Below are 26,889 nucleotides of genomic sequence, written 5' to 3'. Positions count from 1 at the left end.
AAGATAATAGATTTCAAAAGTGACCAAAAATAAAAGTCGCAAAAGCATTTATCTTTTTGGTTTTTTGTTTTTTCGTTTTCATAGAACAAATATATATTCGTGTAATAGCTACTTGAGCTTTGAATCCACTTGTTAGTTGTTAGATGTGAGTTCTTCATAAAATATCGTGGAGACATACTTTCAGCAAGTCTTTGACCGTAGTTTGCTTTATGATTTTTAACATCTTGCTCACCAAATCCTTTTTTTTTTCTTTTTGAGAATTTTAATTTTAATACTGTTCAACCCACACAGGTTTGTCATTTTTATTTTTATTTTGGGCGTATCAGACTTTCTATATATATATATATATAGATATATATTTTTATGTATCATTCTAGTTTACATTCAGCAATACCATATGTTGAAAATCTATATATACAGTAGATAGCAATATAAAACACACTAGTAATATGTGAAAAAATGTATATGGTCCAAACCAGATGAAACGAAACTAAAGAAAGCCATAACTAAATAAACAGAAACGAACCATAAAATCTAGTAACGAATTAGCTTTTGGATCTCCATGAGTCATGGGGACTCAAGTCTTAAAGTAGTTTTAGTTTTGCTTAAATGCTAAGAGAAAGACTGTCCCAATCTGCCGGCTCTTTTATTTCTTTCTTCCTTTAATTTTTGTAATAGATATAATAAATCTTTTGCTTTATTTCGCTCTTCTTCTTTTGTTTCTCTCTAATAATTATTTTTAATTTTGTTTTTGTTTAATTTCCGTCAACACTATAGCTTTGTTTGGGGGGAGTCTCTTTCAAAACATGTCTTTAAGACCGTTTTACACATCAGAAACCTACTAAAAATTTTGTCGTGAAGAGGATTTTCAAATGGCCCTTCCTTGCCAACGACCTTTGATGCCTTCATGCACCCTTTTTTATTTTTCGGTCTTGTTTCTCCTTTAAATAACATTGGAATTCTTCTTTCTTTCTTTTTCGCATTCGTATTTCAACTTTCCTTCATTTTCAACACTATTACAATTATACTTTATTTATTTTATAACTCAATAGTTCTTTCTGGAGAATTGTATTAAATATCTAAGATCTTTCTAAGAACTTCGTAGGCCATTAGCGGTTCAAAATGATTAGACGCCTCCATGCCACTATACGAATATTCCAATTTAACCTTACTTTACCGGTGGTCCATTTTGTAGACAAAGTAGCATGTATATAACAAAATTATACGTAGGCTGGAATTTCACGTATATACGTAGTGGGATGGATTCGATTGCACAAGTCACGAACACTCACATGCTTCTTAATATGTAACATAAATATTACATGCATGGGTGTGTGCTTGACGATCCGGCAACGCCAAAATATAAAGAATAGAGAACATAAAATTCCTCATTTTTCTTGACGATGTGGCAATAGTCGGAGACAAAACATTATAAATAGAGAGAGAGTGGATATATGTCGTTTGATTTTTTTGGCCGTCATTGGCGTTCCTTGCTGATCAATCAACGGTTAAACAGCAAACTAGTACATCAAACCAAGACTGGATGGATCTAAGTGACGCATAAACATCGAAGAATTGAATTGAACTGAACACGAAGATATATATATCGTTGAACACGAAGATAGACACAAAAGAAAAGAAAAAGAGAACTTACTAATTCACCTTGTTTCGGTTCTGATATTCAGTTATAACTTATAAATACAACGTATGGATTGCAAAATTTATATATATCGTTGGTTTAGGGTGGAAAAGGGTGTAATTAGACTTGTTTCCACGTTGAGTATTTATTTTATTTTATTTGGTTGGTCAGTCAAAAGTAAATACGATATAATAAAAGGATAAGGTCGGCCATTGGTCAAAACATTCTACAACTTGAGAGAAAAAACTCAAAAAGGCTAATGCAACCCCATGTGCCGTGCGCGTGCGGGATAACATGAAAATATCATACTTTTTATACGTCTGATATGAAAGTTACTCATCTTCTACTTTTTTTTTTTTTCAGCACACTACAACCTTTTTTTATTTCCTACAAAAACTATAATATATATTTTTAGTTTATCACATAAAGTAGCTAAAATTTCAATTCGAATATCAATATATGCAATACAGATTATCAGCTTTTTATAAAAAGAAATACTATTGACAGGATTATCCACCAAAATTTGTATTAAAGCTGACAGGTTTCTTAACAGTCTAGAAAAAGAGAAAAAATAGAAAGAAACATTTGAAAAGGAGTTAGACCGAAAAAATGGATAATTCAGAAAAAGTAAGAATGGATTCATTTAATAAAAAACGATTTAAGAGTACTCATCAGTATTTCACAATGTTTAAACTTTAAACTTTTAAAGTACTGCAAGGCGCACAAAAAGGTGTTGGAATAGTGTTTAGCGTGTTAGGCTGATTAAACGTCTTCTAACTACATCAACTTGATAATATTTCATTCAAACGTACAACTTTTTAAGGAGCTCTGATATTTTACAATCAACCGAACCGTGTGAAAGTCGTAAATAAATGATGTAACAGCCAGTGAAGTTACACTTCGCTACAAGTCGTGGCCAGCTCATTCATCTCCCTTTTTCAATTTGCTTTATTTAAAATTTTCAACTTTAACTTTATTTTAGCCTTTATTTTTAAATTTTAATTTAACTGTAAGAATAAATAAATAAGGCAACATATTTTTTTCTGGTCAACAATTTATAAAATGAATATATATATCAATAATAAACGCTTACCCGCTTTAAGCAAACAGAAAGGCAAAGCAATACCATGAGAAACAATTAAAAAATGCAGAACAAGCCAACAAATACTTTCATACATACGGTTTTGGTTACAGTTTAGTTACATTAATTCGTTAGTTCCAAATTGAACGCTAACTAAAAAGCACACGGCTATGGAGACGCAATGATCCAAAGTTTAAATTTGTGAACCTAACAAACGAACAAGCCGTGGGGAAAAAGGAAAGACTAAAGAGTAACTTTTGTATGTTGGATTTAATGAAATCTATTGATAGAGAAAACCCAAAAGGTAAATTTATAAAGAAAGGATTGGATATTTTTGATCTAATCCAAAACTAGATAATGTGCTGAAGAAAAATAAAAATAAAAAGTAAACCCAAATGAATCTTGTTAACATCATGTTATTTCGTCGGAATATTCCCTACGGAATCTCTGCGACCACAATAAAAAAGAGTCCCCAAGCTCTCTTCTATTGTATTTTCTTATAGAACTTTTCTCGACGACAAGATACTGACTGAATCAACTCTAGTTACATTTTATGATCACTCGTAAGTGCCAATCAGAGAGTTTTGAAAGTCTTGTTACAAAAACGGTATCGCCCATAAAAGATAGACAGCGCATTGCCAAAGGAGGGAACTTGTGATTATTGGAAATTTTAATAAATCTACATAAAGACAACGTTTATTAGTTTTCATATTCATAATTTAACTATATTATCTGAGTCAACTAAGTTGACCAAAAAGAAACGAAAAGCAAAAGGAGGGTGGTCTCATATTCCGGCGGACCGGAGAGCATACTCTTGAACCAATGCAGCAAACAAAGACTGTCTCTCCAGCAAACGAACTGGGCTATCGTACTCTTTCGCTTTTCCTACAACCGTTAAACAACAACTCCATTATTAATAATCCACTACAAAGTAAACAACTTGGATTAGGTCTTGGGTGTTCTGTTTTTGTTTTCTTACCTGCGTCTATGACAAGAACGCGATCGCAGTCCATCACCGTTGGAATCCTATGAGCAATGCTGATAATGGTACAAGCCGCGAAATCCTCCCTTATGATCTTTTGGATCATAGCATCAGTCTGCGAATCAACGGACGCCGTTGCTTCATCCAAAAACAGAATCCGGCTTCGTTTCAGCATTACTCTTCCTAAACATAGTAACTGTCTTTGCCCTACACTCCAGTTCTCCCCATTATCCGCCACTGTGACAGTACAAGTTTGCTCCAATGTTAACAATCATCATCTCGACACAAAATCTGTCAACTGTTTCATTACAAATCACTTTTTAACTCACCAAGAGAATCGAGCTTCTCGAGCTTGGAAGAAACAACATCCTTAAGTTGGCATCGCTCGAGACTCTGTAAAAAAAAATAGAGCAAATTTTCATAAAAGGTTGGATTAAGAATCGAATAAAAAAGGTTTAAACTTTTTAAACCGCTAACCTTCCAGATTTCTTCATCAGAGTATTTCTCAGTTGGATCAATGTTACTCCTTCAGTTCCTTCGAAGAGAACAGGTTCTTGAGGAATGATACCAAATCTTGACCTTAGATCATGAAGTCCTAAAGTGCAGATATCTATTTCGTCGATGATTATCTTGCCACCAGATGGTTCCACAAGTCTAAACAAGACCTGAATCAAAGTCGATTTGCCGCTTCCAGTTCTTCCAACCACACCAATCTTCTCTCCTCCTTTGATGTCCATTGTAAGTCCCTTGAGCACAAGAGGCGTGTTTGGTCTATACCGCACCTTGACATCTTGGAGATGTATGTTACCTTTGTATGGCCAACTTGGAGGTGGACGGCTCTCTTTGATCTCCCATTTCGCTTCCGTGGGAATATCAGTGAACTGTTTGATTCTTTCAACAGAAACCATCTTGTTCTCTATGAAACAACTTAGATATATCGCCCAAAACAGAACACCGTTCAGCGATAGTCCGTAAGAAAGTGAAAGCCCAACATTCTCTGTATTGAAGCCAAACAAAACAAAAAAAAACATCATAAGGAAAACAAAATGTTTTGGTACAAAACAAGCTTCAGTCAGTCTGTTTTGACAGTTTCTAGTACCTGGTTTGATAATGTTGCTTGGTAATAAGACCATGAACAGAGCAGAGATGCAGAGTACCCAGCTCCCAATAAGCTCTAGTCGAAATCCGAGCCATTCGTTTGAACCATTGTTGTGGAAGTCCATCCTGAGATTGTCGTTAACTCGCTTCACATTCTCTTGCCTAAACATTTGCTGTTTCTTGAAAGATCGGATCGTCATCACTCCAGCTATGCTCTCTGAGAAATGGTGGATTACTGGGGCCTTGGTGATCGAGTCAAGACGAGTTAGTTCCCTAGATGATGCAAGGTAATACCCCTGTTGGATCCAAAAATCAGTCAGATAGATGTTTGTACAGATACCATCAAAGAGCTACTACAAGCATCAGAACAGAAAAATCTCTTTTCACCACTTACCCGGTACCAAATGTTAAGCCATCCAAGCGGAATTATGAAGAAAATAGTTGGCCAAGCGTATTGACAGGTTACTATGAAGATACTGAGCAGAGTAGTATACATTGTGGCTACTAGTCCTATCATGAACGGGATGAAGATATCCACATTGGTCTGATCAGTTGATGCCTGCAATAAAGATTATAATGAGAGACTATTATGTCTTTAAATTGAAAACTTTCTGGTTTTCTAGATTTTAAATGGAGAAAGTTATCTAACCCGACTGAGGATTCTTCCCGATGGCGTGGTGTCGAAGAAAGACATTGGTGCGTGCACGAGACTGTTGAGAATCTGTTTGAAGAAGATCTGAGCAGTCTTGAGGCCTAAGTGGGTGACGTAAAATGCACGGATGCATACAAGAACGATGGAAACAGCAGCTATAATTACATAGACGCGGATGAAGACTATAGCGTCGAAGGAAACCTCGTTTTTGGCTGATGTTTCATAGGCAAGCCAATAATCACTAGCCATTAAAGAGCCTTGCCAAGCCACAGAGAAGACTAGAACAAGTATTATTCCCCACCAGCCGTAAGCTTCGGTTGAGTAAAGTTTGTAAACTTGAAAGCTCACTTGTCCGACCGCTCTTTCTTCGTCTTTGATCAGTCTTGATCCATCTTCTGGGATGTTGGATCCTAGAAACGACTTGATGCTTTCATCGTTTAGCTCTCCCAAACGAGGAGACTCCATTGAAGTAGTTCTTAGTATTCTTGGAGACTCCATTGAAGTAGTTCTATGTATACTTGGAGATTTTGGTGTTGGTGGTAAACGGGGAGACTCTATTGAAATAGTTCTCTGTGTTCTTGGTGATGCCACTGGCACATTTGCTGCAGTGGCTGATGCTGAGCCAGCTTCAACTAGCTCCATTGATGTCTCATGCGCAGCTACCAGTTCCCCAAAATCTAACCCGGAGCTCACTAGTTCGTCGTATCTTCCTGATTGCACGATTATTCCATCTCGCATAACCTGTAACATGGAACCATTCATTACCAAAATCCTAAAATCCTAAACTGAATAAGTTTTCATTTTTTTGTTCCTTGGAATTGTACCAAGATGCGATCAACGTTGTGAAGGAAGTCTACTTGATGAGTTACTAGCAATATAGTCTTTCCTTTTAAGGCTCCCCTTACACATTTCTGCAGAAACATAATCACAAAGAAAGAAAGATTAAGTTTTATGCTTTACAATTTTATTTTGTTGAACTTAAAACTGATAGATGATTAAGTGTTCACACCTTGAATATGTCTGAACCAGTATGAGCATCCACGGCGCTAAAGACATCATCGAGTAAATACACATCTGATTCCTGATAAACCGCTCGTGCAAGTTGGATCCTCTGCTTCTGACCTCCACTAAGGTTAATTCCTCGTTCCCCTATCTCAGTCTGGTCTCCAAACTCCATAATCTGCATATCTTTTTCTAAACAACAAACCTTGAGAACTTCATTGTACTTGCCTCTCTCCATAGGAAGACCAAACAGTATATTGTCTTGAACCGTTCCGTTCTGAATCCAAGAAGTTTGCGCTACATAAGCCGTTGTCCCACAAACTCGAACTTTACCTGAAAGTTTGTGCATTTCGCCGAGAACTGAAGCTAACAATGAAGACTTCCCTGATCCAACGGTCCCTACAATCGCAGCGAGTTCTCCTTTCTTAACCTCAAAGTTTATGTTTTCAATTGCAGGCACGTCGTCTTCATCATCCCAACTAAAGCTCCCATCTTTGATCTCCACAGCGACATTCCCATCACACCCTTGGCTCCTTTCCACAGTCTCTTCCGACAGCTCTCTGCTCATCATGTAAGCGTCAAGTCTTCCTAGAGAGATCATAGCCTGCGAAAGAGATATCATAGACTGCGGAAACGTCCTGATCGGTTCTTGAAGAATCTTGAAAATCGTTGTCGTGGTGAAAACCGTGCCTGCATCAAGCTTGACACCCAAGAAAACCGCGGTTGCGAAAGTGAGCGCCGAGATCAACACCGGCGTGCTCCATAGCACAATGATGTTCCCAGCGATGGAGTAAAGAAACTTGGATAGCCAACCAAACTCCATCTCTCTATACTTGAGAATCCTCTCGTTGAAATGGTCTTCCCAAGCTTGAAACTTGATCACTCTCATGTAATTAAGCATCTCATTAGTTGCTTTCATCCGTGAGTCACGGTTCATCATCAGACTAAACTGAAACCTATTGTTTCGTTTCGTTCCCAAGAGAATGAACATGAAAATACCGGTTAAACCGATGATAGTAGTCACCACAGAAGGTCCAAGAGTACCGTAGAGAAGCACAATAGCCACAGTTACTTGCAAAGGCATGAGCCAAATTGCGTGGAGCTGAAGCATCATATCAGAGAGCTGCTGTGCATCAACAGCCATGTAGTTCACGATTTGACCAACGCCGTGGTTCTGACGAGCCGAGCCGGTTAGCTTCAACCCTTTCTTGTAAAGAGCTGTAATGAGAGTGGATCTTATAAGCATCCCTAGCTTCTGTGAATTGAAGTTGAACTGATGAGTCGACAAGACCTCGACGAATTTAGCGACCAGGAGGATGAGGACGAGGTAGTAACCCTGCGACGGCGACGATCCTTTGCCGGAAGTGAAATCGACGAAGCTTTGGATGAGGACCGGACCGACGTAGATGACACAGAGACGGAGGATGGCTAGAACCGCCGTGAATGCGATCTCCTTCCAGAAACATCGGATGAGAGTCGTACGGACAGGGTTTCTCGAGTTCTCTTGTGGTTTCGGCCATTTCGATTCGAAGAGAGTCGCGAGCTTCTCTGCTCTGTGCTCCGGTGATAGAGTCGGGACTTGGTCGAGGTTTAACGGAGATTTGTAGCCTTTGCTTAGTAAAGGGTTCATCCATAACCAGAACGTTTTCGATACGAACGATGCTGATGCGAATAGTGAAACGTTTTCGGATTTATCTAAAACGACGTCGCTTGGTTTCGCCGGAACCGTGACGCTGGTGGTTACTACTAGTCCGGTGGATCCTTTGATGGAGACGAGAAGAAGAACGGCGGTTAAAGGGAAGGAGATGAACGAAGCGACGTCGTCTGCTCTTAGATTCGCGGCGGCGGAATCGTCGGAGATGAGATGGAGAATACCGGAGACGGCGAAGAGGGTTGTGACGACGAAGTTGCAAACCCAGTAGATTCGTAACGATAACGGATGAGTGGAAGATGCGAATCTTTTTTGGTGGAGAACCAAAACGGCGATGACGACGTTAGTAACGGCGTGAGTTAACCAAAAGAGGGCATCGACGTTGGACCGAGAAGAAACAGAGGTGAAAGCCAAAACGCAGAGCACGACAGAGCAAAACGACAGGAGTATTGTTACTAAGATTGTCGTTTTGAACAACAAACCGGTTGTTCTGGTTCGTGTTCTTCTCCCGAGTAGAGGCTTTGTGATGCCAGCCGCCTCACCGTTGGTTCTTGAAGAAGAAGAAGAGAAGAGTTTTTGGATAGCGAAGAAGACAAGGATGAGGAGGAAGAGAAGATCGACGGTGGAGGAGAGAAGTCGCTGAGGACAAGGAGAGAGGAAGATGAATCTTAGCCATTGGATTAGAGGTGGAAGAGATGAAGATGGCTCTATGGCTGCTGATGAAGAACATGTGAGATCGGAGACCCAAGAAGACGAAAGCCACCGCATCGTCTCTCGCACGATAAACTTCCAAGAACAACAAAATTATCTCTGAATTTATTATTACGATGATGTTGTCAACTTATTATTATTCTTGTGATGCAATGATACATACTACTTACTACTGTATTATTATTATTTTACAAGTATTAAACAATTATAACCGTTGGAAAATACTTTACAACTACAGGGCAGCCGAGTGGAGAAAGAAGACAAGAGTCGTCGTACTAGACTACAAGTGACTCAGAGTGAGTAGCTAAATTAGTAGTATTTTTCATGAAATAAAAGATTCACTGAATACTGTATGTGCAGGGACACGTGTGAAGAAGGGATCAGTTATAAAATTGAGTGGAAACGAACGAGTCATTGATTTGGGGAGTTGAAATATGGATGTCACTTTCTAAACAAATTATTTTGTACTACTGCTTACTTAGTGGAGAAATCTCTCCTTGTTTTTTTAAGAATTCCTATCAATGGTCCATCCGACCATGTGACGTTTGTTTCATTCTTTTGGCCTTTGGGGTTATCCTTTTCTTTTTCTCTTTGTTATGAATTATGACAATTGAATAACAGATAACACTGTCTAAAAGTCTAAACCGAACAAAATATAATAATGATTTTGATGGTTATATCATCAATAAGTGTATATATAATTTGATGAAAATTTTATTTAGATTAAAGAAACAGGTCTGTTTTTGTTTTTCAAAGCTTCCCGCTACCAAATTTGGATGGAGAGAAACGGAAAACGTCATGGAGCTGCTCCAGTAATGTTTGGTGTCACGGTTAGTGATCAGCACCATGAGTAAAGAAACTCGCAATAAACTCATTCCCTTATTTGGGCAAAGATACAGTTGGTACGATACTCTCTTAACCTAACTAAATAGTAAACATAAGTCAAAGTACATCACTTGAACTCTCAAGGTTTTTTTCAATGCAATCTTGTAAGAATGGTATGTCATGCGTGACCCTAATCACGAATACAATCAATACTTATGTCATTGGGGGCAAACGCCATATTCTTGGATGTATGCGTATGTACTCATGGAAAGCGCACATAGATTCTCGTCTGCTCTATTGTCTTTTCTTTCTATTTTATTTTGAATAAATTAAGAAGAACATGTTCACGTTTATACACATAAAGCCTATTTTAATCACATTTTTTAATCAAATATAGATGAATGAAAAGTTGAAAACAGGATTGATGAGAGCAAAACTTTCGCCAACTTAAAAAGCTGACTCCCATAATTATATTGGTTGTATAAATGATTACTTTTATTGTGACGGGATCTTTATTTGTTTATTCACTTATTGTTTATTGTTATGAAGGTCATCCAGGAAAATAATAGCCTATTTAAAAGAGCAACTTTACGAATTTGTAACGTTTTAATTACACAAAAATTAGACCATTTATCAAACAATTCCCTATATTTCTATTATTATTGTTTTTTTTTTTTTTTTTTTGAACAAACCTATATTTCTATTATTGTAAAAAGCACATTTCCTGTAATAATATATCAGTACCCGGCATTGCATAGTGCATGGTTGGACCCGTTTTGCCGTCACGTCGTCTCTTGTCTACTCTCCATTTTCACAAAATCCTTAAAGACTAATGTTTTATTCCCTCAAAATAAGAATCCTTTTGTTCCCACATATTGAAAAGACAAAAGTAAAGGATTGGGCTATAGCCCATAATGAAATAGGTATGCTCAATCATCAAATTGTGAACAAGTTTAGTTGCATGTCAATTTCCATGGCCATATGTATGTTTCTTTCAGTTAGGATAGGATTGCATGTAACATAAATTGTAATTAATTATTGATCGGGAAAGTGATACAATTATGTTTCTTCAAAGAGTTACATAGTTATTGTTATTGATTTAGGTTTTGATTCCGAATCCGAAGGGGAAGAGAGGGTCGTAGTTCTTGTCGCCAACGTTCATCGGAAGTTGATCAACAGTCCTCATCCACGTGCGAGGCAGTGTACCAGTAAAGGGGTGATCACCAAACAAGACATCAGTGACTCCATTTCCTTCCGTTCCGGGAAGCCATGCGACTACAAGAGCATCGATCATGTCCATGTAAGGCTCGATCACGAGCGGACGTCCTGTGACTAGGACCACTAGACACTTCATCCCACTACCACACGTGTGGCTAATCGTGTCCGGACCTGGTGCACGAGTGTTTTGCTGTCCCCTCTCGTCTCTGCGTAAGGCTCTTCTCCCACGACCACAATTGTGTATGCTGCGTCGGCGTGAAGCTTCGATGTTTCTAGGTCTGGTGTCTCCACGTAAACAACTTCAGTGGTGGGATCTACTGCTTTCTGGATGGCTTCCAATATTGTACTTCCTATATAAATATTTTGTAGACATTTCTGTGAATATATTATCTTAAGACTATTAAACCTTGAATATAATATAATTAGGAAAGATCCGAAAAACCAAGATATTATATGTATAATGTCCATCTCTGACATTGTGTATGTATTACCTCCCATTTTACCGGTAGGAAGGTGCAGTTTTGTGTTAATGGGGATAATTTCTCCAGTTCCGTTGAATCCTTGCCAAGTGAGAGTAAAGCCGCCGCATTGCCATCCCATGTTGTGTGCGTGTTGTCCCGCGACAACGATCTTTTTCACCTTCTTCGGGAGCGGGACAACTTTATCGCCGTTTGGCTTCCCGTTCTTTAGAAGCACCATTGATTTTCTCACCGCCTCTCTCGCAACTGCCCGATGAGCCTACAACATTGTATTAAAAATTCTCGCATCAGTTAGGTACAATAATAAGACTAACTATATAGTTTGATGCTATCTGCATGATAGTTTTTTTTGTAGTAATCTATCTTCTTATGCTTTATGAAAAACGACGAATTAGCTTATGTATCAATTTGTACCTAAATTTATTATTTCACATGGTATTTATATATATAATACATTTTCCATTAACAGTTTAAGATGTTTAATTAAATAAAACTTCTTTAATAAACAATTATGTATATAAATAAAAAATCTTGTGTCCTTTTGGATTTACCTCATTTCCAAGCTTTGTGGCATTCTCCACTACTGGATACGGGTTCTCAAAGAGACCGATAGAGAATTTAACTCTCAAGACCCTTCGTACAGCATCGTCGATACGGCTCATAGGGATGTGCAAAAACTTTTAACAAGGTGCAAAAGTTTATACAACTTCAACACAAGGTGCAAAAACTTGAGCGACTCCTGTTGCTTTTGCTTCGAGCGCGGTTATAGCTCCAATCCTTTTAACAAGTTCAGGATCCCTACAACAAACGAACCATATCAAATACGTTAAATTTTTTTGAAAAAAAAAAACTAATGCCACATTTTGTATAAGCTATATGATTCATTTATACATACCTAGTGGCGCCAATACCGACATTGTGGGGGAAAACGGTTGCATTAATAAAATTGTTGTGACCGTGAACCGCATCAATAGCGTAAAGCGCAGGGATTGCGAGCCTCGTCGAAAGACTCAATTTCTGGAAAAGGTTTATCAGTTGTATCCGTTCTCCTACATCTTTTCCGGTATCAAATGGATTGCTCAAATAGCTTCCTGTAATCTCGTACGTACACACCAGTTTTAATTAATAAGTTCATCATTCGAAATCTTCGGTAGATAATTAACAAAACAAAAAAAAAAAATATATATATATATATATATATATTTTTTTTTCCAAGCTAGTACCACATACCGATCAGGTACTTTGTGAAGATTTCGTCGCCGCTACCCTTGGACCCCAACTCATTCGTTGAGTAGTTGAATCGATCAAATTGACACATTTGACCAAGTTTCTCGGGTAACGTTATTCGTGACAACAAGTCTGCCACTCTCTCTTCCACCGCCGCTTTAGGATCTTTGTACTTAATATAGCCTCGGTTGGCAGCGGTGGCGTCTCCATAACGACAGGCAAACAATATCACAATCACTGCCAAGAAGTTAAAACTCTTGACGTCGTACATTGTTGCCGTCGTTAATGGAGACCCTTCTTAGATTCAGAGAGAATTCAGAATATTGATTAAAAAGATATATAAATGATCTTTCTAAATCCTGAATTGAAATGTTAACAAGAAGACATCATTTATACTAGTAATTTTTTTTTTTTTGTCTTACTTAGAAAAGTCCGTTAATTAATCCGAACGGTAAAATTATTTAGTGGCTATTATTAATTACTATTAGTTGCCTGGTGCTCTAATTTTTTAAATCCTAACACTTGTATGAACTTCCAAAGCTTCTGTTTCCTGTTCTATCTCCCTATCCATCAACGACTTAACCGTTTTCTGCAACGGAGAAAAAGAAAAGAAAAAAAAGATACCCCTAATGTTAGGCCGGAAATCGTAATTGGGCTCTTTATGGGCTTTATATTAATAAGGCCCAATTATTATAAAACGAATCATATAGGGAAGCTCAAGAGCGTGTGTGTTCGTTCTTTCGTTTACTACTTACTAGTGTGGGCACCAATTTTTACGCGTCTCAGACAGGCGCATGTTCTGTCTGTCTGACATTTTTTAAAATTTATAGTATAATAATATACTTGTATTATTTAGTATAAAATCAATATATTTATTTACTTCCTTAATCCAAATTCCAAAAACGCGTAATTACAAATTACAAACACATTTTAGATAGATTTCCCTCTATTTTTTATTTTTATATTTTTTATATTTTTTATATTAAGATTTCGTCTTTGTGTCTGAATCGAGACCAGATCTGTTGAAGAAGAAGAAGAAGAAGAAGAAGAAGAAGAAGAAGATTATATATGATGATAGAGAAGTGTTTAGGAGCGTATCGGTTTAGGAGATTGCAGAGAATCATGCGCCAAGGTAAAGTGACGATTCTTTGTCTCGTCCTCACCGTCATCGTCTTGCGTGGCACAATCGGAGCCGGTAAGTTCGGTACGCCGGAGCAAGACATCGAAGAGATCCGTGAGCATTTCTTCTACACCCGTAAACGCGGCGAGCCTCACCGTGTTCTCGTCGAGGTCTCTTCCAAATCCGAAGACGGAGATGGTAATAATGGTAACAACAACAACAATAGCTACGAGACCTTCGACATCAACAAGCTATTCGTCGACGATGAAGACGACAAATCTCAAGAACGGACTAATAATAAACCGTATTACCTTGGTCCAAAGATCTCTGATTGGGATGAGCAGAGGCGCGATTGGCTCAAACAGAACCCTAGTTTCCGTAATTACGTGGCGCCAAACAAGCCTAGGGTTCTTCTTGTCACTGGTTCAGCTCCTAAGCCGTGTGAGAATCCTGTGGGAGACCATTACTTTTTGAAATCGATTAAGAACAAAATCGATTATTGTAGGATACACGGGATCGAGATCTTCTACAACATGGCTTTGCTCGACGCTGAGATGGCTGGATTCTGGGCTAAGCTTCCGTTGATTAGGAAACTACTCTTGTCTCATCCTGAGATCGAGTTCTTATGGTGGATGGACAGTGACGCGATGTTCACGGACATGGTGTTCGAGCTTCCCTGGGAGAGGTATAAAGATTACAACTTGGTGATGCACGGTTGGAACGAGATGGTTTATGACCAGAAGAATTGGATTGGTCTCAACACAGGAAGTTTCTTGCTTAGGAACTCCCAGTGGTCGCTTGATCTTCTTGACGCTTGGGCTCCTATGGGCCCTAAAGGGAAGATCCGAGAAGAAGCGGGTAAAATCTTGACCCGGGAACTTAAAGACCGACCCGCTTTCGAAGCTGACGATCAGTCCGCCATGGTCTATCTTCTCGCGACGGAGAGAGAGAGATGGGGAGGCAAAGTGTATCTAGAGAGTGGCTATTACTTGCACGGTTACTGGGGGATTTTGGTGGACCGGTACGAGGAGATGATTGAGAATCATAAACCGGGTTTTGGAGACCATCGGTGGCCACTCGTTACGCATTTCGTCGGGTGTAAACCGTGCGGTAAGTTTGGAGATTACCCGGTGGAACGGTGTCTGCGGCAGATGGATAGAGCGTTTAATTTCGGGGACAATCAGATTCTTCAGATGTATGGTTTCACGCATAAGTCGCTTGGGAGCCGGCGCGTGAAACCCACGCGCAATCAGACGGATAGGCCGCTCGAGGCCAAGGACGAGTTCGGGCTGCTTCATCCGTCGTTTAAAGCTGCCAAGCTTACTACTACGACGACGACGTGAGGATATATTGTTTTTTTTGCCTTTAGGGACAAACATTTATGTTTAATTCCATTTATTATTTGTTTGTAGTTTCCTCTAGTTGATGAGTAAAAATCATTTTGATCTCCCATTGATGGTGTGGAGTCGTGTATGGAGTATTTAATGAGTTGTCTTCGTTAATTTATTGTAGACATAAAATTTCGTCATAATCGTTAATCACTTTGGGAATGATTTCTTATTAGCTTTTTTTTTTGTAAAGTTACAATTACTAGAACCTCTTTGGTTCTTGTAGATTTTATTGCTTATTAACAAATTGTACACTACTAGGTTTTAGTCGTTGAAAGCCGGAAACGTTGTGCTGTAATATAATGGAATACTATTAAGTTTTGCTTGAAGTGTGACACATTTTGTTTTCTTCCTTTAGTTTTGTACTACCTTTAATTCAAAATTCAATAATCTGGGGGACTTTTTGAGCTCCCATTGATGTGGAGCAGTGTGTACGGTATTGGTATAATCTCTTGTTGACAAACCACTTCAGATGTAATTTCTTTTGGTGGAATTATTGTGTGTTTATTTAGGTTTTGACTTTGAAGTTCTTTTATTTTATCGATAGGTAATTAGTCCACGCATGCATAATAGTTTTGATTATATTTCTTAAATTTTCATAAACTAAAATATTAGTTTACTAATGTATGAATCTCAAAAAAATTTCTAGCAATTTCTCAAAATAATATTCCTCTCAACATTTTTTTGGTATGGTTATTTATTATACAAAATTTAAAATAGATAAACTTTACTATAAATCAAAATTAACAAATACTACAAAAAATTATTATAAATTGATAAGCTATAATGATATAAATAATAATATAGAAATTTAAACATTTTCCTAATATGAGAGAGATCTATGTTTGTCATGTTTTATGGAGGTTAAATATTGATTTAAAGAGTTTTTTCTTAATGACATTGTAAACATAAGACTGTAGTATAGTAAAATTGAACCAAATAAAATTATCAAAAAATTTAGTAACTACGTATAAAATTATTGTATATAGAATATTCCTCATTTCAAAGTTTAAAGCAATTAAAATAATTAAAAAATATTAAAATTTAACCATAAACATTTTTTTCTTGAAAGATAAATATATTAGTTGGAGGAATGAATGTAAAATTATTGGGTAGGAGTTACGTTTGAGTTAAATGTAGAGTTAAATGGAGTTACATGCCTTAAGTGGATTAATTATAAATAAATATTTTAATTTATATTGGACTTAAAAGAAAAGGAATACCAAGTGGCTCAATCAAAATTTAAACTTGCACTTTTTGATTGTTTAGTTGATATACTCAACATTCACACATAATATTCCAAATTGAAAATATTACTTTTGAAGTGACAAACACACATTAATTTGGAATATTATGTAAAAAAATTAATATTTTCCAGGTGATGAAGATGATGATCATGTTTATTTTCGGTATGAGTAGTAGTATTCTACATATACACTAAAAATATTGACAATACACCATAAAAGAGTGGCCAAGTAAATTTTTTGGAAAATTCTAATATTATACAATTAAAATTTTACAACCTAAAAGGGTTTATTATTTGACTGAATATATGTTTTACCAGTGTGTTTTTAAGTAATTTAATTTACTAATTAAGTGCATATACTTTTAAAAAATAATAACTAAATTTTGAGAAAAGGTCCATCTATTTATGATATTAAGACAAGAAATAATATGTAAACTGAAACGGGCAATTTACATAATGAGAACCAATATATTGAACATTTTTTTTAAAAAAGGGTCATAAATTTTAGATAAAAATAGGAAATTAAAAAATATAAGTAGATAAATTCAAATGTCAAGTTTTCACTAATTTTGATATGGATTGACTATGCGACATGTAACTAACTATTTTGGAACATGCAATTTTAAAATTTTGGTATTTTTGAAAACAGTTATATAATTTTTGAAAATTAACTTTTTTTGATAATTTCAACTAACTAAATAAAAAAAGATTCAACGAAGAACTCTGGTATCCCATTTTTATTTTTTACCCAACCTCTTTTAGTAAACATTGTGTAACGAGTAATAATTTTTAAAAAACAAACATAAGACGAAAAATTATGATTGATACGGGACGAGACAGGACTAGACGAGATGAGACGAGAGAGGATGCGTTGGGATGTGAGGAGATGGGACAGGACAGGACGTGTTTCCTATTCCAAAATATATATGTTTAGGTTTATTTTTAAAATAATCATATGAAAATAACACACCTTTGCTACAACACCTGGATTAATATAATTCTAAGTCAACACCTGAATATTTTGGTTAGTACCTAGTTATATAGCATAGCGTAAAACAAAACTTTTATATTTATAAATTTATTGATATTTTATGTATAATACTGGATTCTTGGGGTTGATAACGAGCTAAAAAGAGTTGGATCCAGTAGCAGACCTTAAGCTCGGCCCATAAGTCTATCTCGTGTCTAGAGAGAGAAATTACACCGCAGTAATCATTACGTTATTACTGATTAGACACTTATAGCCGTTAATTACACTATTTACATTACTTTCCCAACGCGTTCGAAAACAATATTTCCTTTTTTTAATCCATTGAAAAGTGACATATGTATGTTGTTTCTATATAATAACCCTCAGAGAAGAGAGACAGAGACTCATCGATAGCTCTTTATCTCGTGTCTTCTTCTTCTAATTTCGATCATCATCATCACTCAAATCTAACTAATTCAATGGATTTTGTTCGTACTATAACCTTGCGTCTCTGTATTCTTCTTCTTTTACTTCGATCATCATCAAGCAATTAAACGTCAACATGTTCTGTTCTACGCCTCCGACATCTGATCGAAGCAACCTGCAATTTGTAACCTTTTTTTACTTTCCTATTTTTCGATCTTGTTTGTTTCGGTTCTTTTTGCATAAAAAAATTCTTCGTTTATACCATGAATTGATTCTGCTTATCTTTTTTGCTCAAGCTTTGATTTTTTTTTTTTGTTTAGTCACATGGAAGACAAATAATTGCTAAACTGTTTCTTCGTCTCCTCTTTATGGTCTAGAATTGTCTTAGAAACTGTTTCTTCAATCTGGAAGTTTACAAGTTTACTCCCGATCTGTTTACATCTTTTGTTTGTATTTGCAGTTGTTGTTATAAAACAAATTGAGAAGATGGAGGGATATCGACAGTTTTTTTAGTGTGTTGTGGCTGCTGCTGCAACTACGTTAACATTCCAACAAATAAGAAAGCATGTGATGGAATGGAAGTGGCTCAACAATCAGATTCCCTCCCTTAATTTCATCCATTCCTCAGCCAGGTAACTCTCTCTTCTTTTCATCTCTTTATTTTTTTTTCTTTCTAACTAAATATATAAAAACGAGAAATTAAAAATTAAATGAAAACTTAAACTTAAATACTAAATTACAAAAAACATTATGGACTAACTGAATTTTGGATGCAATTAATTTCGTTAGACATTCCACAAATTCGATTTGTTTCCGTTTTGTTATGTGTAATTTAGTATTTAAGTTTAGGTTTTTCAATTAATTAAAAAACTAAAATTTAAAATTAGTTTTGTTTTTTATTCTAAACTTAACAAATTTAAATAAAAATTAAATGAAAACTTAAACTTAAATAATAAATTACAAAAAAACATTATGGAATAATTGGATTTTGGATGCAATTAATTTCGTTAGACATTCCACAAATTCGACTTGTTTCCGTTGTGTTATGTTTATTTAGTATTTAAGTTTAAGTTTTCATTTAATTTTTATTTAAATTTGTTAAGTTTAGAATTAAAAAAACAAAACAAATTTTATTTTTTAATTAATTGACAAATTGAAAAAATTTAAATAAAAATTAAATGAAAACTTTAAACTTAAATACTAAATTACAAAAAAACATTACGGACTAACTGAATTTTGGATGCAATTAATTTCGTTAGACATTCTACAAATTCGACTTGTCTCCGTTTTGTTATGTTTATTTAGTATTTTTTTAAGTTTTCATTTAATTTTTATTTAAATTTGTTAAGTTTAGAATGAAAACGAAACTAATTTTATTTTTTTAATTAATTGACAAATTGAACAAATCTAAATAAAAGTTAAATGAAAACTTAAACTAAAATACTAAATTACAACAAAAACATTATGGACTAATTGGATTTTGGATGCAATTAATTTCGTTAGACATTTTACAAATTCGACTTATTTTCGTTTTGTTAGGTTTAAAATAAACTTAAATTTAAATACTAACACAAAATAAAGCCTAAAATACCAAATTACAAATAAAGTACTAAATTTTATTGAAAACTTTTAAACTTTGTAGTATTCAAGTTTTTAGTTAATTAAAAAAGCTTTAATTGTTGTTTAACAACTTATTAACTAAAACTATAAGAAAGACAAGAAATATGTCCTCGAAACAAAAAAAAAGATTATTTATATAAATTATATATATTTTTCTCTCTGCTAACGTGGCAAGGGAGATTCAAAAGACGATTCAGGGTTTTTTCGTGACGGCCACGGATGCCGCCGTCGGGGTCTTCTATGGAGGACACTGGGGTTGCTCTAGGGTCAGAAAGTGGGTCTGATGTTCATGTAGAGGTGGCCAAGCGAGGTTCCGGTTCCGCATGCGGGATCTAAGCAGGTCACTGGGTCAGAAGGGTTGGTGAAGAAGGGTGATGCTCCGGGTAAGAAGTCGTTTATTACGGTGGCTAAAAAACATGTGTTTACGAAACAGAAGTTTGTGGTAGAGAAGGTAGATGGACAGGAGAGGGTTATTGTGCCTAAGGAGATTTTAACGGGGTCGAAGCCTCTATGGGAAGATCTCTTAATTGGGAAATTTCTCAATGAGAAAGCTGCTTATGTTGGAAAAGTTCATATGATTCTTAATAAGATTTGGAGGTTAGGGGATAAGTCCACAATGATTGACGTTATCGTCGTCAATAACACTACACTCAAGTTTCGTGTCAAAGACGAAACAATGCGGTGTACGGTTTTGAATAGGGGTATGTGAAAGATCATGGGAATTCCGATGCTTGTTAGTAAATGGTCACCGTTTGCAGAGGAAGTGCAGCCGGCTATGACATCCATTCAACTATGGGTCACATTAAACGATGTTCCCCCAACAATGTTTACGGACAAGGGATTGGAGTTCTTAGCAAGTGGTGTGGGGAAGCCAGTTCGTTTCCACCCAAAAACTGAAGCATGTGACTGTTTTGATGAAGCTCGAATCCTTGTTGAAGCTGATCTCACTAAGGATTTACCACGTGAATTTGTCATTCGAGGTGAAGAAGATGGAGAGTTGGATGCGGTAATACGCTATTCGTACCCTTGGCTTCCACCAAGATGCACTGGATGTAACAAATGGGGACATTTACGAGACTCTTGTCTTACGGCGAGTAGTTTGTCGGCTCTGGTGGAGAAAGACATATCGGACACCCTGGAGAAGGAGGACAAGGTTTTAGAGGTAGCATAAACTGTTGTAGTAGGGGAATGTACACCTAGGGAAACTAATGTTTCGGCTGTTGTGGGTTTGGTAGCGACTTCACCGGGGACTGCGGATGGTTGGAGCACCCCTCAGAAGACGAGTCGTAGCCCTAGTAAGGGAACCTACCCTTCTCCGGCTAAGGCTTCATCACTATCGAATTCCTACTCTGTTTTGAGTGGACATGAGGACATGGACGATGGGGACGTGGTGATCTCAGACGAGGTCGTGACGCCTCCAGTAGAGATTACAAAGGAGGTTGCTCCTCAAGGATGTTTAGTGGTGGAGACTTCAACCTCACTGGCTGATACATCGACGAAAGAACCCCCTATGCGTCCATATCTCCCCCGAGGTTCTAAAACAACTCATAAAACGATCATGGAGGGAAATAAGATGAAGTTTGGGTGTTTGATAGAAACACGAGTACGAGAGAGGAAGGTCTCATTGGTGGCATCAAAAGTTTTTAATGAATGGTCGGTTTTAACAAATTACGAGCACAATCGTCGGGGTCGAATTTGGCTAGTGTGGGGACCTGATGTCCTTCTCACTCCGTTTTACAAAAGTGCACATATGATAACTTGTTCAATCAAATTGCCTGATCAGGATGAGGAATTTTTTTGTTCTTTTATCTATGGTTATAACACGGCAACAGAGAGGAGGGAGTTGTGGTCGGAGCTTCGTGATCATGCAGATAGCCCGCTTATTGGTAATAGGTCGTGGATGATAATGGGGGATTTTAACGAAACTTTGGATTTGTCGGAGCATTCTCATCTTGATGGTCAGCCTGTGGTCACGACTGGTATGAGGGACTTTCAAGGTATTGTGAACTATTGCTCTTTCTCCGATTTAGCAGCTCATGGCCCTTTGTTTACTTGGAGTAACAAGAGGGAGACCGATCTCATTTCCAAGAAATTGGACAGAGTAATGGTGAATGCTCTTTGGTTGCACTCTTTTCTGACATCCTATAGTGCTTTCGAGGCAGGGGGTTGCTCGGATCATATGAGGTGTCAGATAGAACTAACGGCAGGTGGGGGAACTACATGTCCTCCTTGGAAACCTTTTAAGTTTGTAAATGCTATCACGAGTCTCTCTGACTTCAAACCGTTTGTCCGTGAAGCTTGGCAAACAACTGAACCTTTGCACATGTCCACATCCACGCTACATAGGTTTTCTAAGAAGTTGAAAGCATTGAAACCCGGACTGCGGCAATTCGCTAGGAACATAATGGGTGACTTGATTAAGAAATCAAAGGAGGCTTATGAGGATTTATGTAAGAAGCAGGAGCTGACACTTTTGTGCCCTTCGCCTAAAGCGATGGATGCGGAGAACAAAGCCTATGAGCGGTGGGAGCATGTGGCTAGTTTGGAGGAGAAATACCTTAAGCAGAGATCGAAGCTGCACTGGTTGCAGGTTGGGGATAAGAACAACAAAACATTCCACAGGGCTGTGCTTAAACGTGCGGCGAAGAACTCTATCAGGGAGATTCGGAGATCCGACGGCTCTATCTGTAAGGATCCGGAAGACATTAAATTAGAAGCAGAGAGGTTTTTTAGGGAGTTCCTGCAGTTGGTGCCGGATGATTATGAGGAGGTTTCAATCGATGTCTTACAAGGTTTGATGTTGTATCGCTGCTCTGAACAGGACAAAACTATTTTGACTTGACCTGTATCAGCAGAAGAGATTCAGAAGGTTTTGTTTGCAATGCCAAATGATAAATCACCTGGTCTGGACGGGTATACTTCAGAATTTTATAAAGTAGCTTGGGACTATGTGGGTCATGAGTTTGTTTTGGCGGTGCAGTCGTTTTTTGTCAAAGGTTTCCTGCCCAAGAGAGTTAATTCAACAATTTTAGCATTGATTCCAAAGAAGTCGGAGGCTAGAGAGATGAAGGATTACTGGCCAATATCCTGCTGCAATGTTCTGTACAAGGTTATTTCGAAAATAATAGCAAACCGGTTGAAATCAGTGTTGCCAAAGTTCATAGCCGGGAATCAGTCTGCTTTTGACAAGAACAGACTCCTAATTGAGAATGTTTTACTTGCTACGGAATTGGTCAAGGATTATCACAAGGATACAATATCTAATTGATGTGCTATTAAGATTGATATCTCAAAAGCCTTCGACTCTGTTCAATGGGGATTTTTGCAAAACACACTGATGGCGATGAAGTTTCCTCCTGTTTTTGTCAAATGGATCATGCTCTGTATAACCACTCCTTCCTTCTCTGTCCAAGTAAACGTGGATTACGGCATGGATGCTCTCTCTCTCCCTACTTGTTTGTTGTTGTTATGGATGTTTTATCAAAAATGTTGGATCAAGCGGCGGTCTCACAACAGTTTGCCTATCACCCACGCTGAAAGATCATTGGCTTAACCCATCTCAGTTTTGCTGATGATCTACTCGTGTTCTCTGATGGTAGTGTTCGCTCCATAGAGGGAGTCCAGGTTTTTGAGAAGTTTGCAAAGAGATCTGGTCTGCGTATAAGTATGGAAAAAACAACAGTTTACCTTGCGGGAGTCTCCCCCGAGTTTCAACAAGAAATAATGGATCGATTCTCTTTTGCAGTCGGTACACTGCCGGTTCGATACTTAGGACTCCCTCTAGTCACTAAGCGTCTCTCTGCAGCGGATTACCTCCCCCTTATTGAGCATGTCAAACAAATAATTGGATCCTGGTCAGCACGTTTCCTCTCGTATGCCAGTCGACTCAACTTAATCAGTTCTGTTCTTTGGAGTATTTGTAACTTCTGGTTAGCTGCTTACCGCCTACCCCGAGAGTGCATTCGAACTGTGGAGAAGATTTGTTCAGCGTATCTTTGGTCTGGACCAGAGCTTAACACAAACAAAGCTAAGGTCTCTTGGGAGGACGTATGTAAACCAAAGACTGAAGGGGGTTTAGGTTTGCAGTCTCTGCAAGAAGCTAATGATGTCAGCTGTTTGAAGCTAATTTGGCGTATTGTCTCTTGTGAGGATTCATTGTGGGTTATATGGGTGAAACAAACTCTTCTCAAGAATTCATCTCTCTGGTCAGTTGAGGCAACGCAGCTGGGCTCGTGGATGTGGAAAAAAATCTTGAAGTTTCGGGATGTTGCGCAACCTCTCACTAGGACTAAGGTCAATGATGGCCGGAGGACTTCATTCTGGTTTGATAACTGGTCTAGTTTGGGTTGTCTTATGCCTCTAGTTGGTTCGAGGGGAATCATTGATATGGGTATCGGTCAACATGCCACAGTTGTTGAGGCTTGGGACCGTCGTCGGAGACGTCATCGCACAGCCCAACTCACCTCCATAGAGGATGTGTTGCATACGCAATGACTTAACCGCAACTCAGAGATGGATAAAGTTTTATGGAAAGGGAAGAATGATGAGTACAAAGTTGTTTTCTCTACCCGAGATACCTGGCATAACCTCCGTCACGCCTCTGCTGTAGTCGACTGGAGTAGAGGGGTATGGTTCACACATGCCACTCCGAAATTTTCATTCTGTGTTTGGCTAGCAATGCAAAATAGACTGTCCACAGGCGATCGAATGATGCAATGGAACAGTGGAGCGGATACCACTTGTGTTCTCTGTCACAACGCTCTTGAAACGAGAGACCATCTCTTTTTCTCTTGCGAATTTGCTACTGGGCTTTGGCACAACTTAGCCACTCGTATTTACTCCACTCGGTACTCCACGGATTGGCACACTGTTGTTCAAGCTGCTTCTTCGACTTGGCCCCATCGAACAACCGGGTTTCTCGCCCGCTACGTTTTGCAGATCTGCGTATATTCCCTTTGGCGGGAACGGAATGACCGTCGCCATGAAGCTCCTCCCACCCCACAAACTCAACTTATTCAACGGATTGATAGACAAATTCGTAACCAGCTGCTCGCAATCCAGCTTACAGGTGATGCCCGGTATGAAGACGGACTGGGCATTTGGTTAGCATCACGTTTTTAATTTCTCTGTTTTTTCTACCAAATCAGTTGTCTTTGTTTATTAACAAACAAGTTTAATTTCTGTTGCACACGATGTAAAAACGTATTTTCTTTTTTTGAATCTAATTTAATATATTTTCAAAAAAAAAAGAAAGAAGAAAAGGGCGTGGATATACAAAGGAAGAAATAAAAGAAATGAGGTAGGTCTTAGAATAGTTTGGGCTTTCGATTTAAAAAGGCTTGGATGGATAGGCCTATTAAAAGAACCCGGATCCGAAATAGCCAGAGCGGGTAAAGAGATTCGGATATTTGCATTTTGAATTGAATACTCCGCGCTCTCGCCTCTCCTCTATTTTCCTATCTTTGTTCTTTTGTCTTCTCCTCTAATTTCAAAAGAGCCGTTAGAGAGAGAAAGAGAGACGAGTCGAATCTGAGCAAATCGGAGATGGCTACGAACATTGGGATGATGGATTCTGCTTATTTCGGTGGTAATCTTGCTTGGATTAACTCCACTCTCCAAAGTCGAAGAAGAGGTAATTAAACCAATCTATTGAGTCATCTCGTTTTGTAATTTGGAATCGGAGGATCTCGGTTTGTGTTCATTTGTTTTGCAGAGCTTGAGACAAAGAGGATCTAGCTGGAGATATTCAAAGAGAATCACAGAAAAGCTAATAATCGTACGTGCACCATACCAAGATTCTACAAAAGGCATATATATCGTTTAACATTGCTATTTTATGCTCTTGAATCCTGAATATGAATTTCCTATCATTAGAATCATGACACACCTTAAAATATAGAAGTTAAATAAGACTTCTCTCCGTTAGTCACATCTTATATTGTCAAGGTTAGTTAGTTATTTGGTTTGGGTGTCGATTTGTTTTTGTTGATAGAAGTCTTCTTGAAGAGTTTGATTTTGTGATTTTTGCAGCTTTAGAGGGAAAAGACTCAGGTCGTGGCAAATGAAGCCGATACATTATTCTTCTCCAGTTTGAACGTCCCAAAGACTATAGGCGGGAAGGCATCATCATCCCAGCCCAAGTGTACTCCAGTTTCAAACGAAGAGATGGGAGCCATTTTGATTAGTACTTACTTACGTCATGGACATATATGAATAACACTTTGATTAAGTCTTGCACATTTTCACGGTTTATGTTTCATTGCAACATTTCGTATTTACTGAGGTTATGATGGATGGTGTGTAACCAACTACTAAGTTTATGGATTAAAAAAACGAGATTCGAGTTTCTTTCTGCATTATGTGATATAGTATTGTGCTGTTTCTAACTTACTTCTCCCATCTGCAAATCTTCACAATTGGGAGGCTGCCTCTGATCTTGAACATGACTTTGTTTCTTATAATCTGACTGTGTGATGATTAGTTGATTGGATTCTTAATGATGAAGTTTTTCTACCTACGATAAAATCATTAAGGTTTGAGACAGATCTTAGGTACAACACAAACGGACAAGCTTTTTGCGTATCTGTGTTCCAGTAGAGACTCTCGAGTCAACCACCTTATTTACTACCTCTATTGTGTTAATAAATAATTATTCTAAACTTCACCCGAGATAATCAAGTCGTTTTATTTGTTTGTTGGTATTGATTTGGATACTTGAATAATCAAAATTAAATGTTCACGGGCCTTTAAAAGAATTTACACACACATTTGATTGTTTTACTAATTTCGTATATATGGGAATCAAAGATATTAGGAGTACTCAGCCTTTAAATACGGGTACTCAGAAAAAGAGACACCGGATAAAAATTGATTAAAAAAAAATATGCAATATATAGTTCCAAAAAAACAAACCATTAATCTATCCGGTCAAGATTATACAGATAGAATAGGAAGTTTCACTACAAAAATAAGCAAAGGTTACGAGATAATATCATTAATATCAAAATATTTTATTTTTAGCTATTTTGGACTATTTAATTTTGAAATTAATATTAACAAAAAAAAATCACATTTAATGAGAATTTTTCATATTTAGTAGTTAAAGAAAGAAATATTAATTTGTATTTAAACCAAATTAAAATTCTTACAACTTATTTTTCTGTATATTATGGAAATCAAAGAGATATTACGGGTACTCAACCCTTAAATACGGATACTCATAAAAAGGGACACCGGATAAAAATAGAGAAAAAAGAAATATATATAATATACAGTTCCAAAAATGTAAAAAAGAAAGTCCTTAACATACCACAATTTTAGTTTTTTCAAAAATACCACTTTTAATTATTTTTTTCAAAAATATCACGAAAGACATGAAATCAGTTATTTTCAAAAGAGTACTTTGAAATTTTGGATATTTTTGAAAACAGTTAAATAGTTTTTTTTTTGGATAATTTCAACTAACTAAATAAAAAGTAAGTATTCAACGAGATATTTGTGGTGAAAGAGATTATGGTAAAGGTAAGGAATATTTGCTACCTAAGCAGTTATGAT

At 37.2% G+C, this 26,889-nt stretch overlaps 2 protein-coding genes and 3 pseudogenes across 4 annotated transcripts; 2 read left to right on the top strand and 3 right to left on the bottom strand.

Moving 5' to 3' along the window:
* Window positions 1–3,355: 3,355 nt before the first annotated feature.
* LOC147940686 (ABC transporter C family member 14-like) lies at window positions 3,356–3,877 on the bottom strand. Its single transcript, XM_087457564.1, has 2 exons — window positions 3,700–3,877; window positions 3,356–3,605 (listed from the first exon to the last, which is right to left on the bottom strand). The coding sequence occupies exons 1-2, from the start codon at window positions 3,875–3,877 to the stop codon at window positions 3,505–3,507; spliced, it is 279 nt and encodes a 92-aa protein (XP_087313690.1). The 3' UTR covers window positions 3,356–3,504.
* LOC104699614 (ABC transporter C family member 14) lies at window positions 3,356–9,186 on the bottom strand. Its single transcript, XM_010414951.3, has 9 exons — window positions 6,462–9,186; window positions 6,277–6,363; window positions 5,450–6,193; window positions 5,195–5,359; window positions 4,802–5,096; window positions 4,180–4,699; window positions 4,032–4,095; window positions 3,700–3,939; window positions 3,356–3,605 (listed from the first exon to the last, which is right to left on the bottom strand). The coding sequence occupies exons 1-8, from the start codon at window positions 8,871–8,873 to the stop codon at window positions 3,910–3,912; spliced, it is 4,317 nt and encodes a 1,438-aa protein (XP_010413253.2). The 5' UTR covers window positions 8,874–9,186; the 3' UTR covers window positions 3,356–3,605; window positions 3,700–3,909.
* A 1,471-nt stretch (window positions 9,187–10,657) lies between these two features.
* LOC147940685 (uncharacterized) lies at window positions 10,658–12,928 on the bottom strand (annotated as a pseudogene). The gene is made up of 6 exons (XR_015561244.1): window positions 12,569–12,928; window positions 12,234–12,429; window positions 12,046–12,136; window positions 11,890–12,015; window positions 11,351–11,597; window positions 10,658–11,209 (listed from the first exon to the last, which is right to left on the bottom strand). The product of XR_015561244.1 is annotated as an uncharacterized LOC147940685 (transcript).
* A 45-nt stretch (window positions 12,929–12,973) lies between these two features.
* On the top strand, window positions 12,974–15,238 carry LOC104699613 (xyloglucan 6-xylosyltransferase 1 pseudogene; annotated as a pseudogene). The gene has a single exon (XR_015561609.1). The product of XR_015561609.1 is annotated as a xyloglucan 6-xylosyltransferase 1 pseudogene (transcript).
* A 3,047-nt stretch (window positions 15,239–18,285) lies between these two features.
* Window positions 18,286–24,586, top strand: LOC147940684 (uncharacterized; annotated as a pseudogene).
* Window positions 24,587–26,889: the final 2,303 nt, after the last annotated feature.

The sequence above is a fragment of the Camelina sativa genome, chromosome 7 (genome assembly GCF_030686135.1).
Source record: "Camelina sativa cultivar CO46 ecotype springtype chromosome 7, ASM3068613v1".
In the NCBI taxonomy this organism is placed as follows: Eukaryota; Viridiplantae; Streptophyta; class Magnoliopsida; order Brassicales; family Brassicaceae; genus Camelina; species Camelina sativa.
The sequence above is the reverse complement of the archived record's forward strand: the minus strand, read 5'-3'. Positions and strand labels throughout refer to the sequence as shown.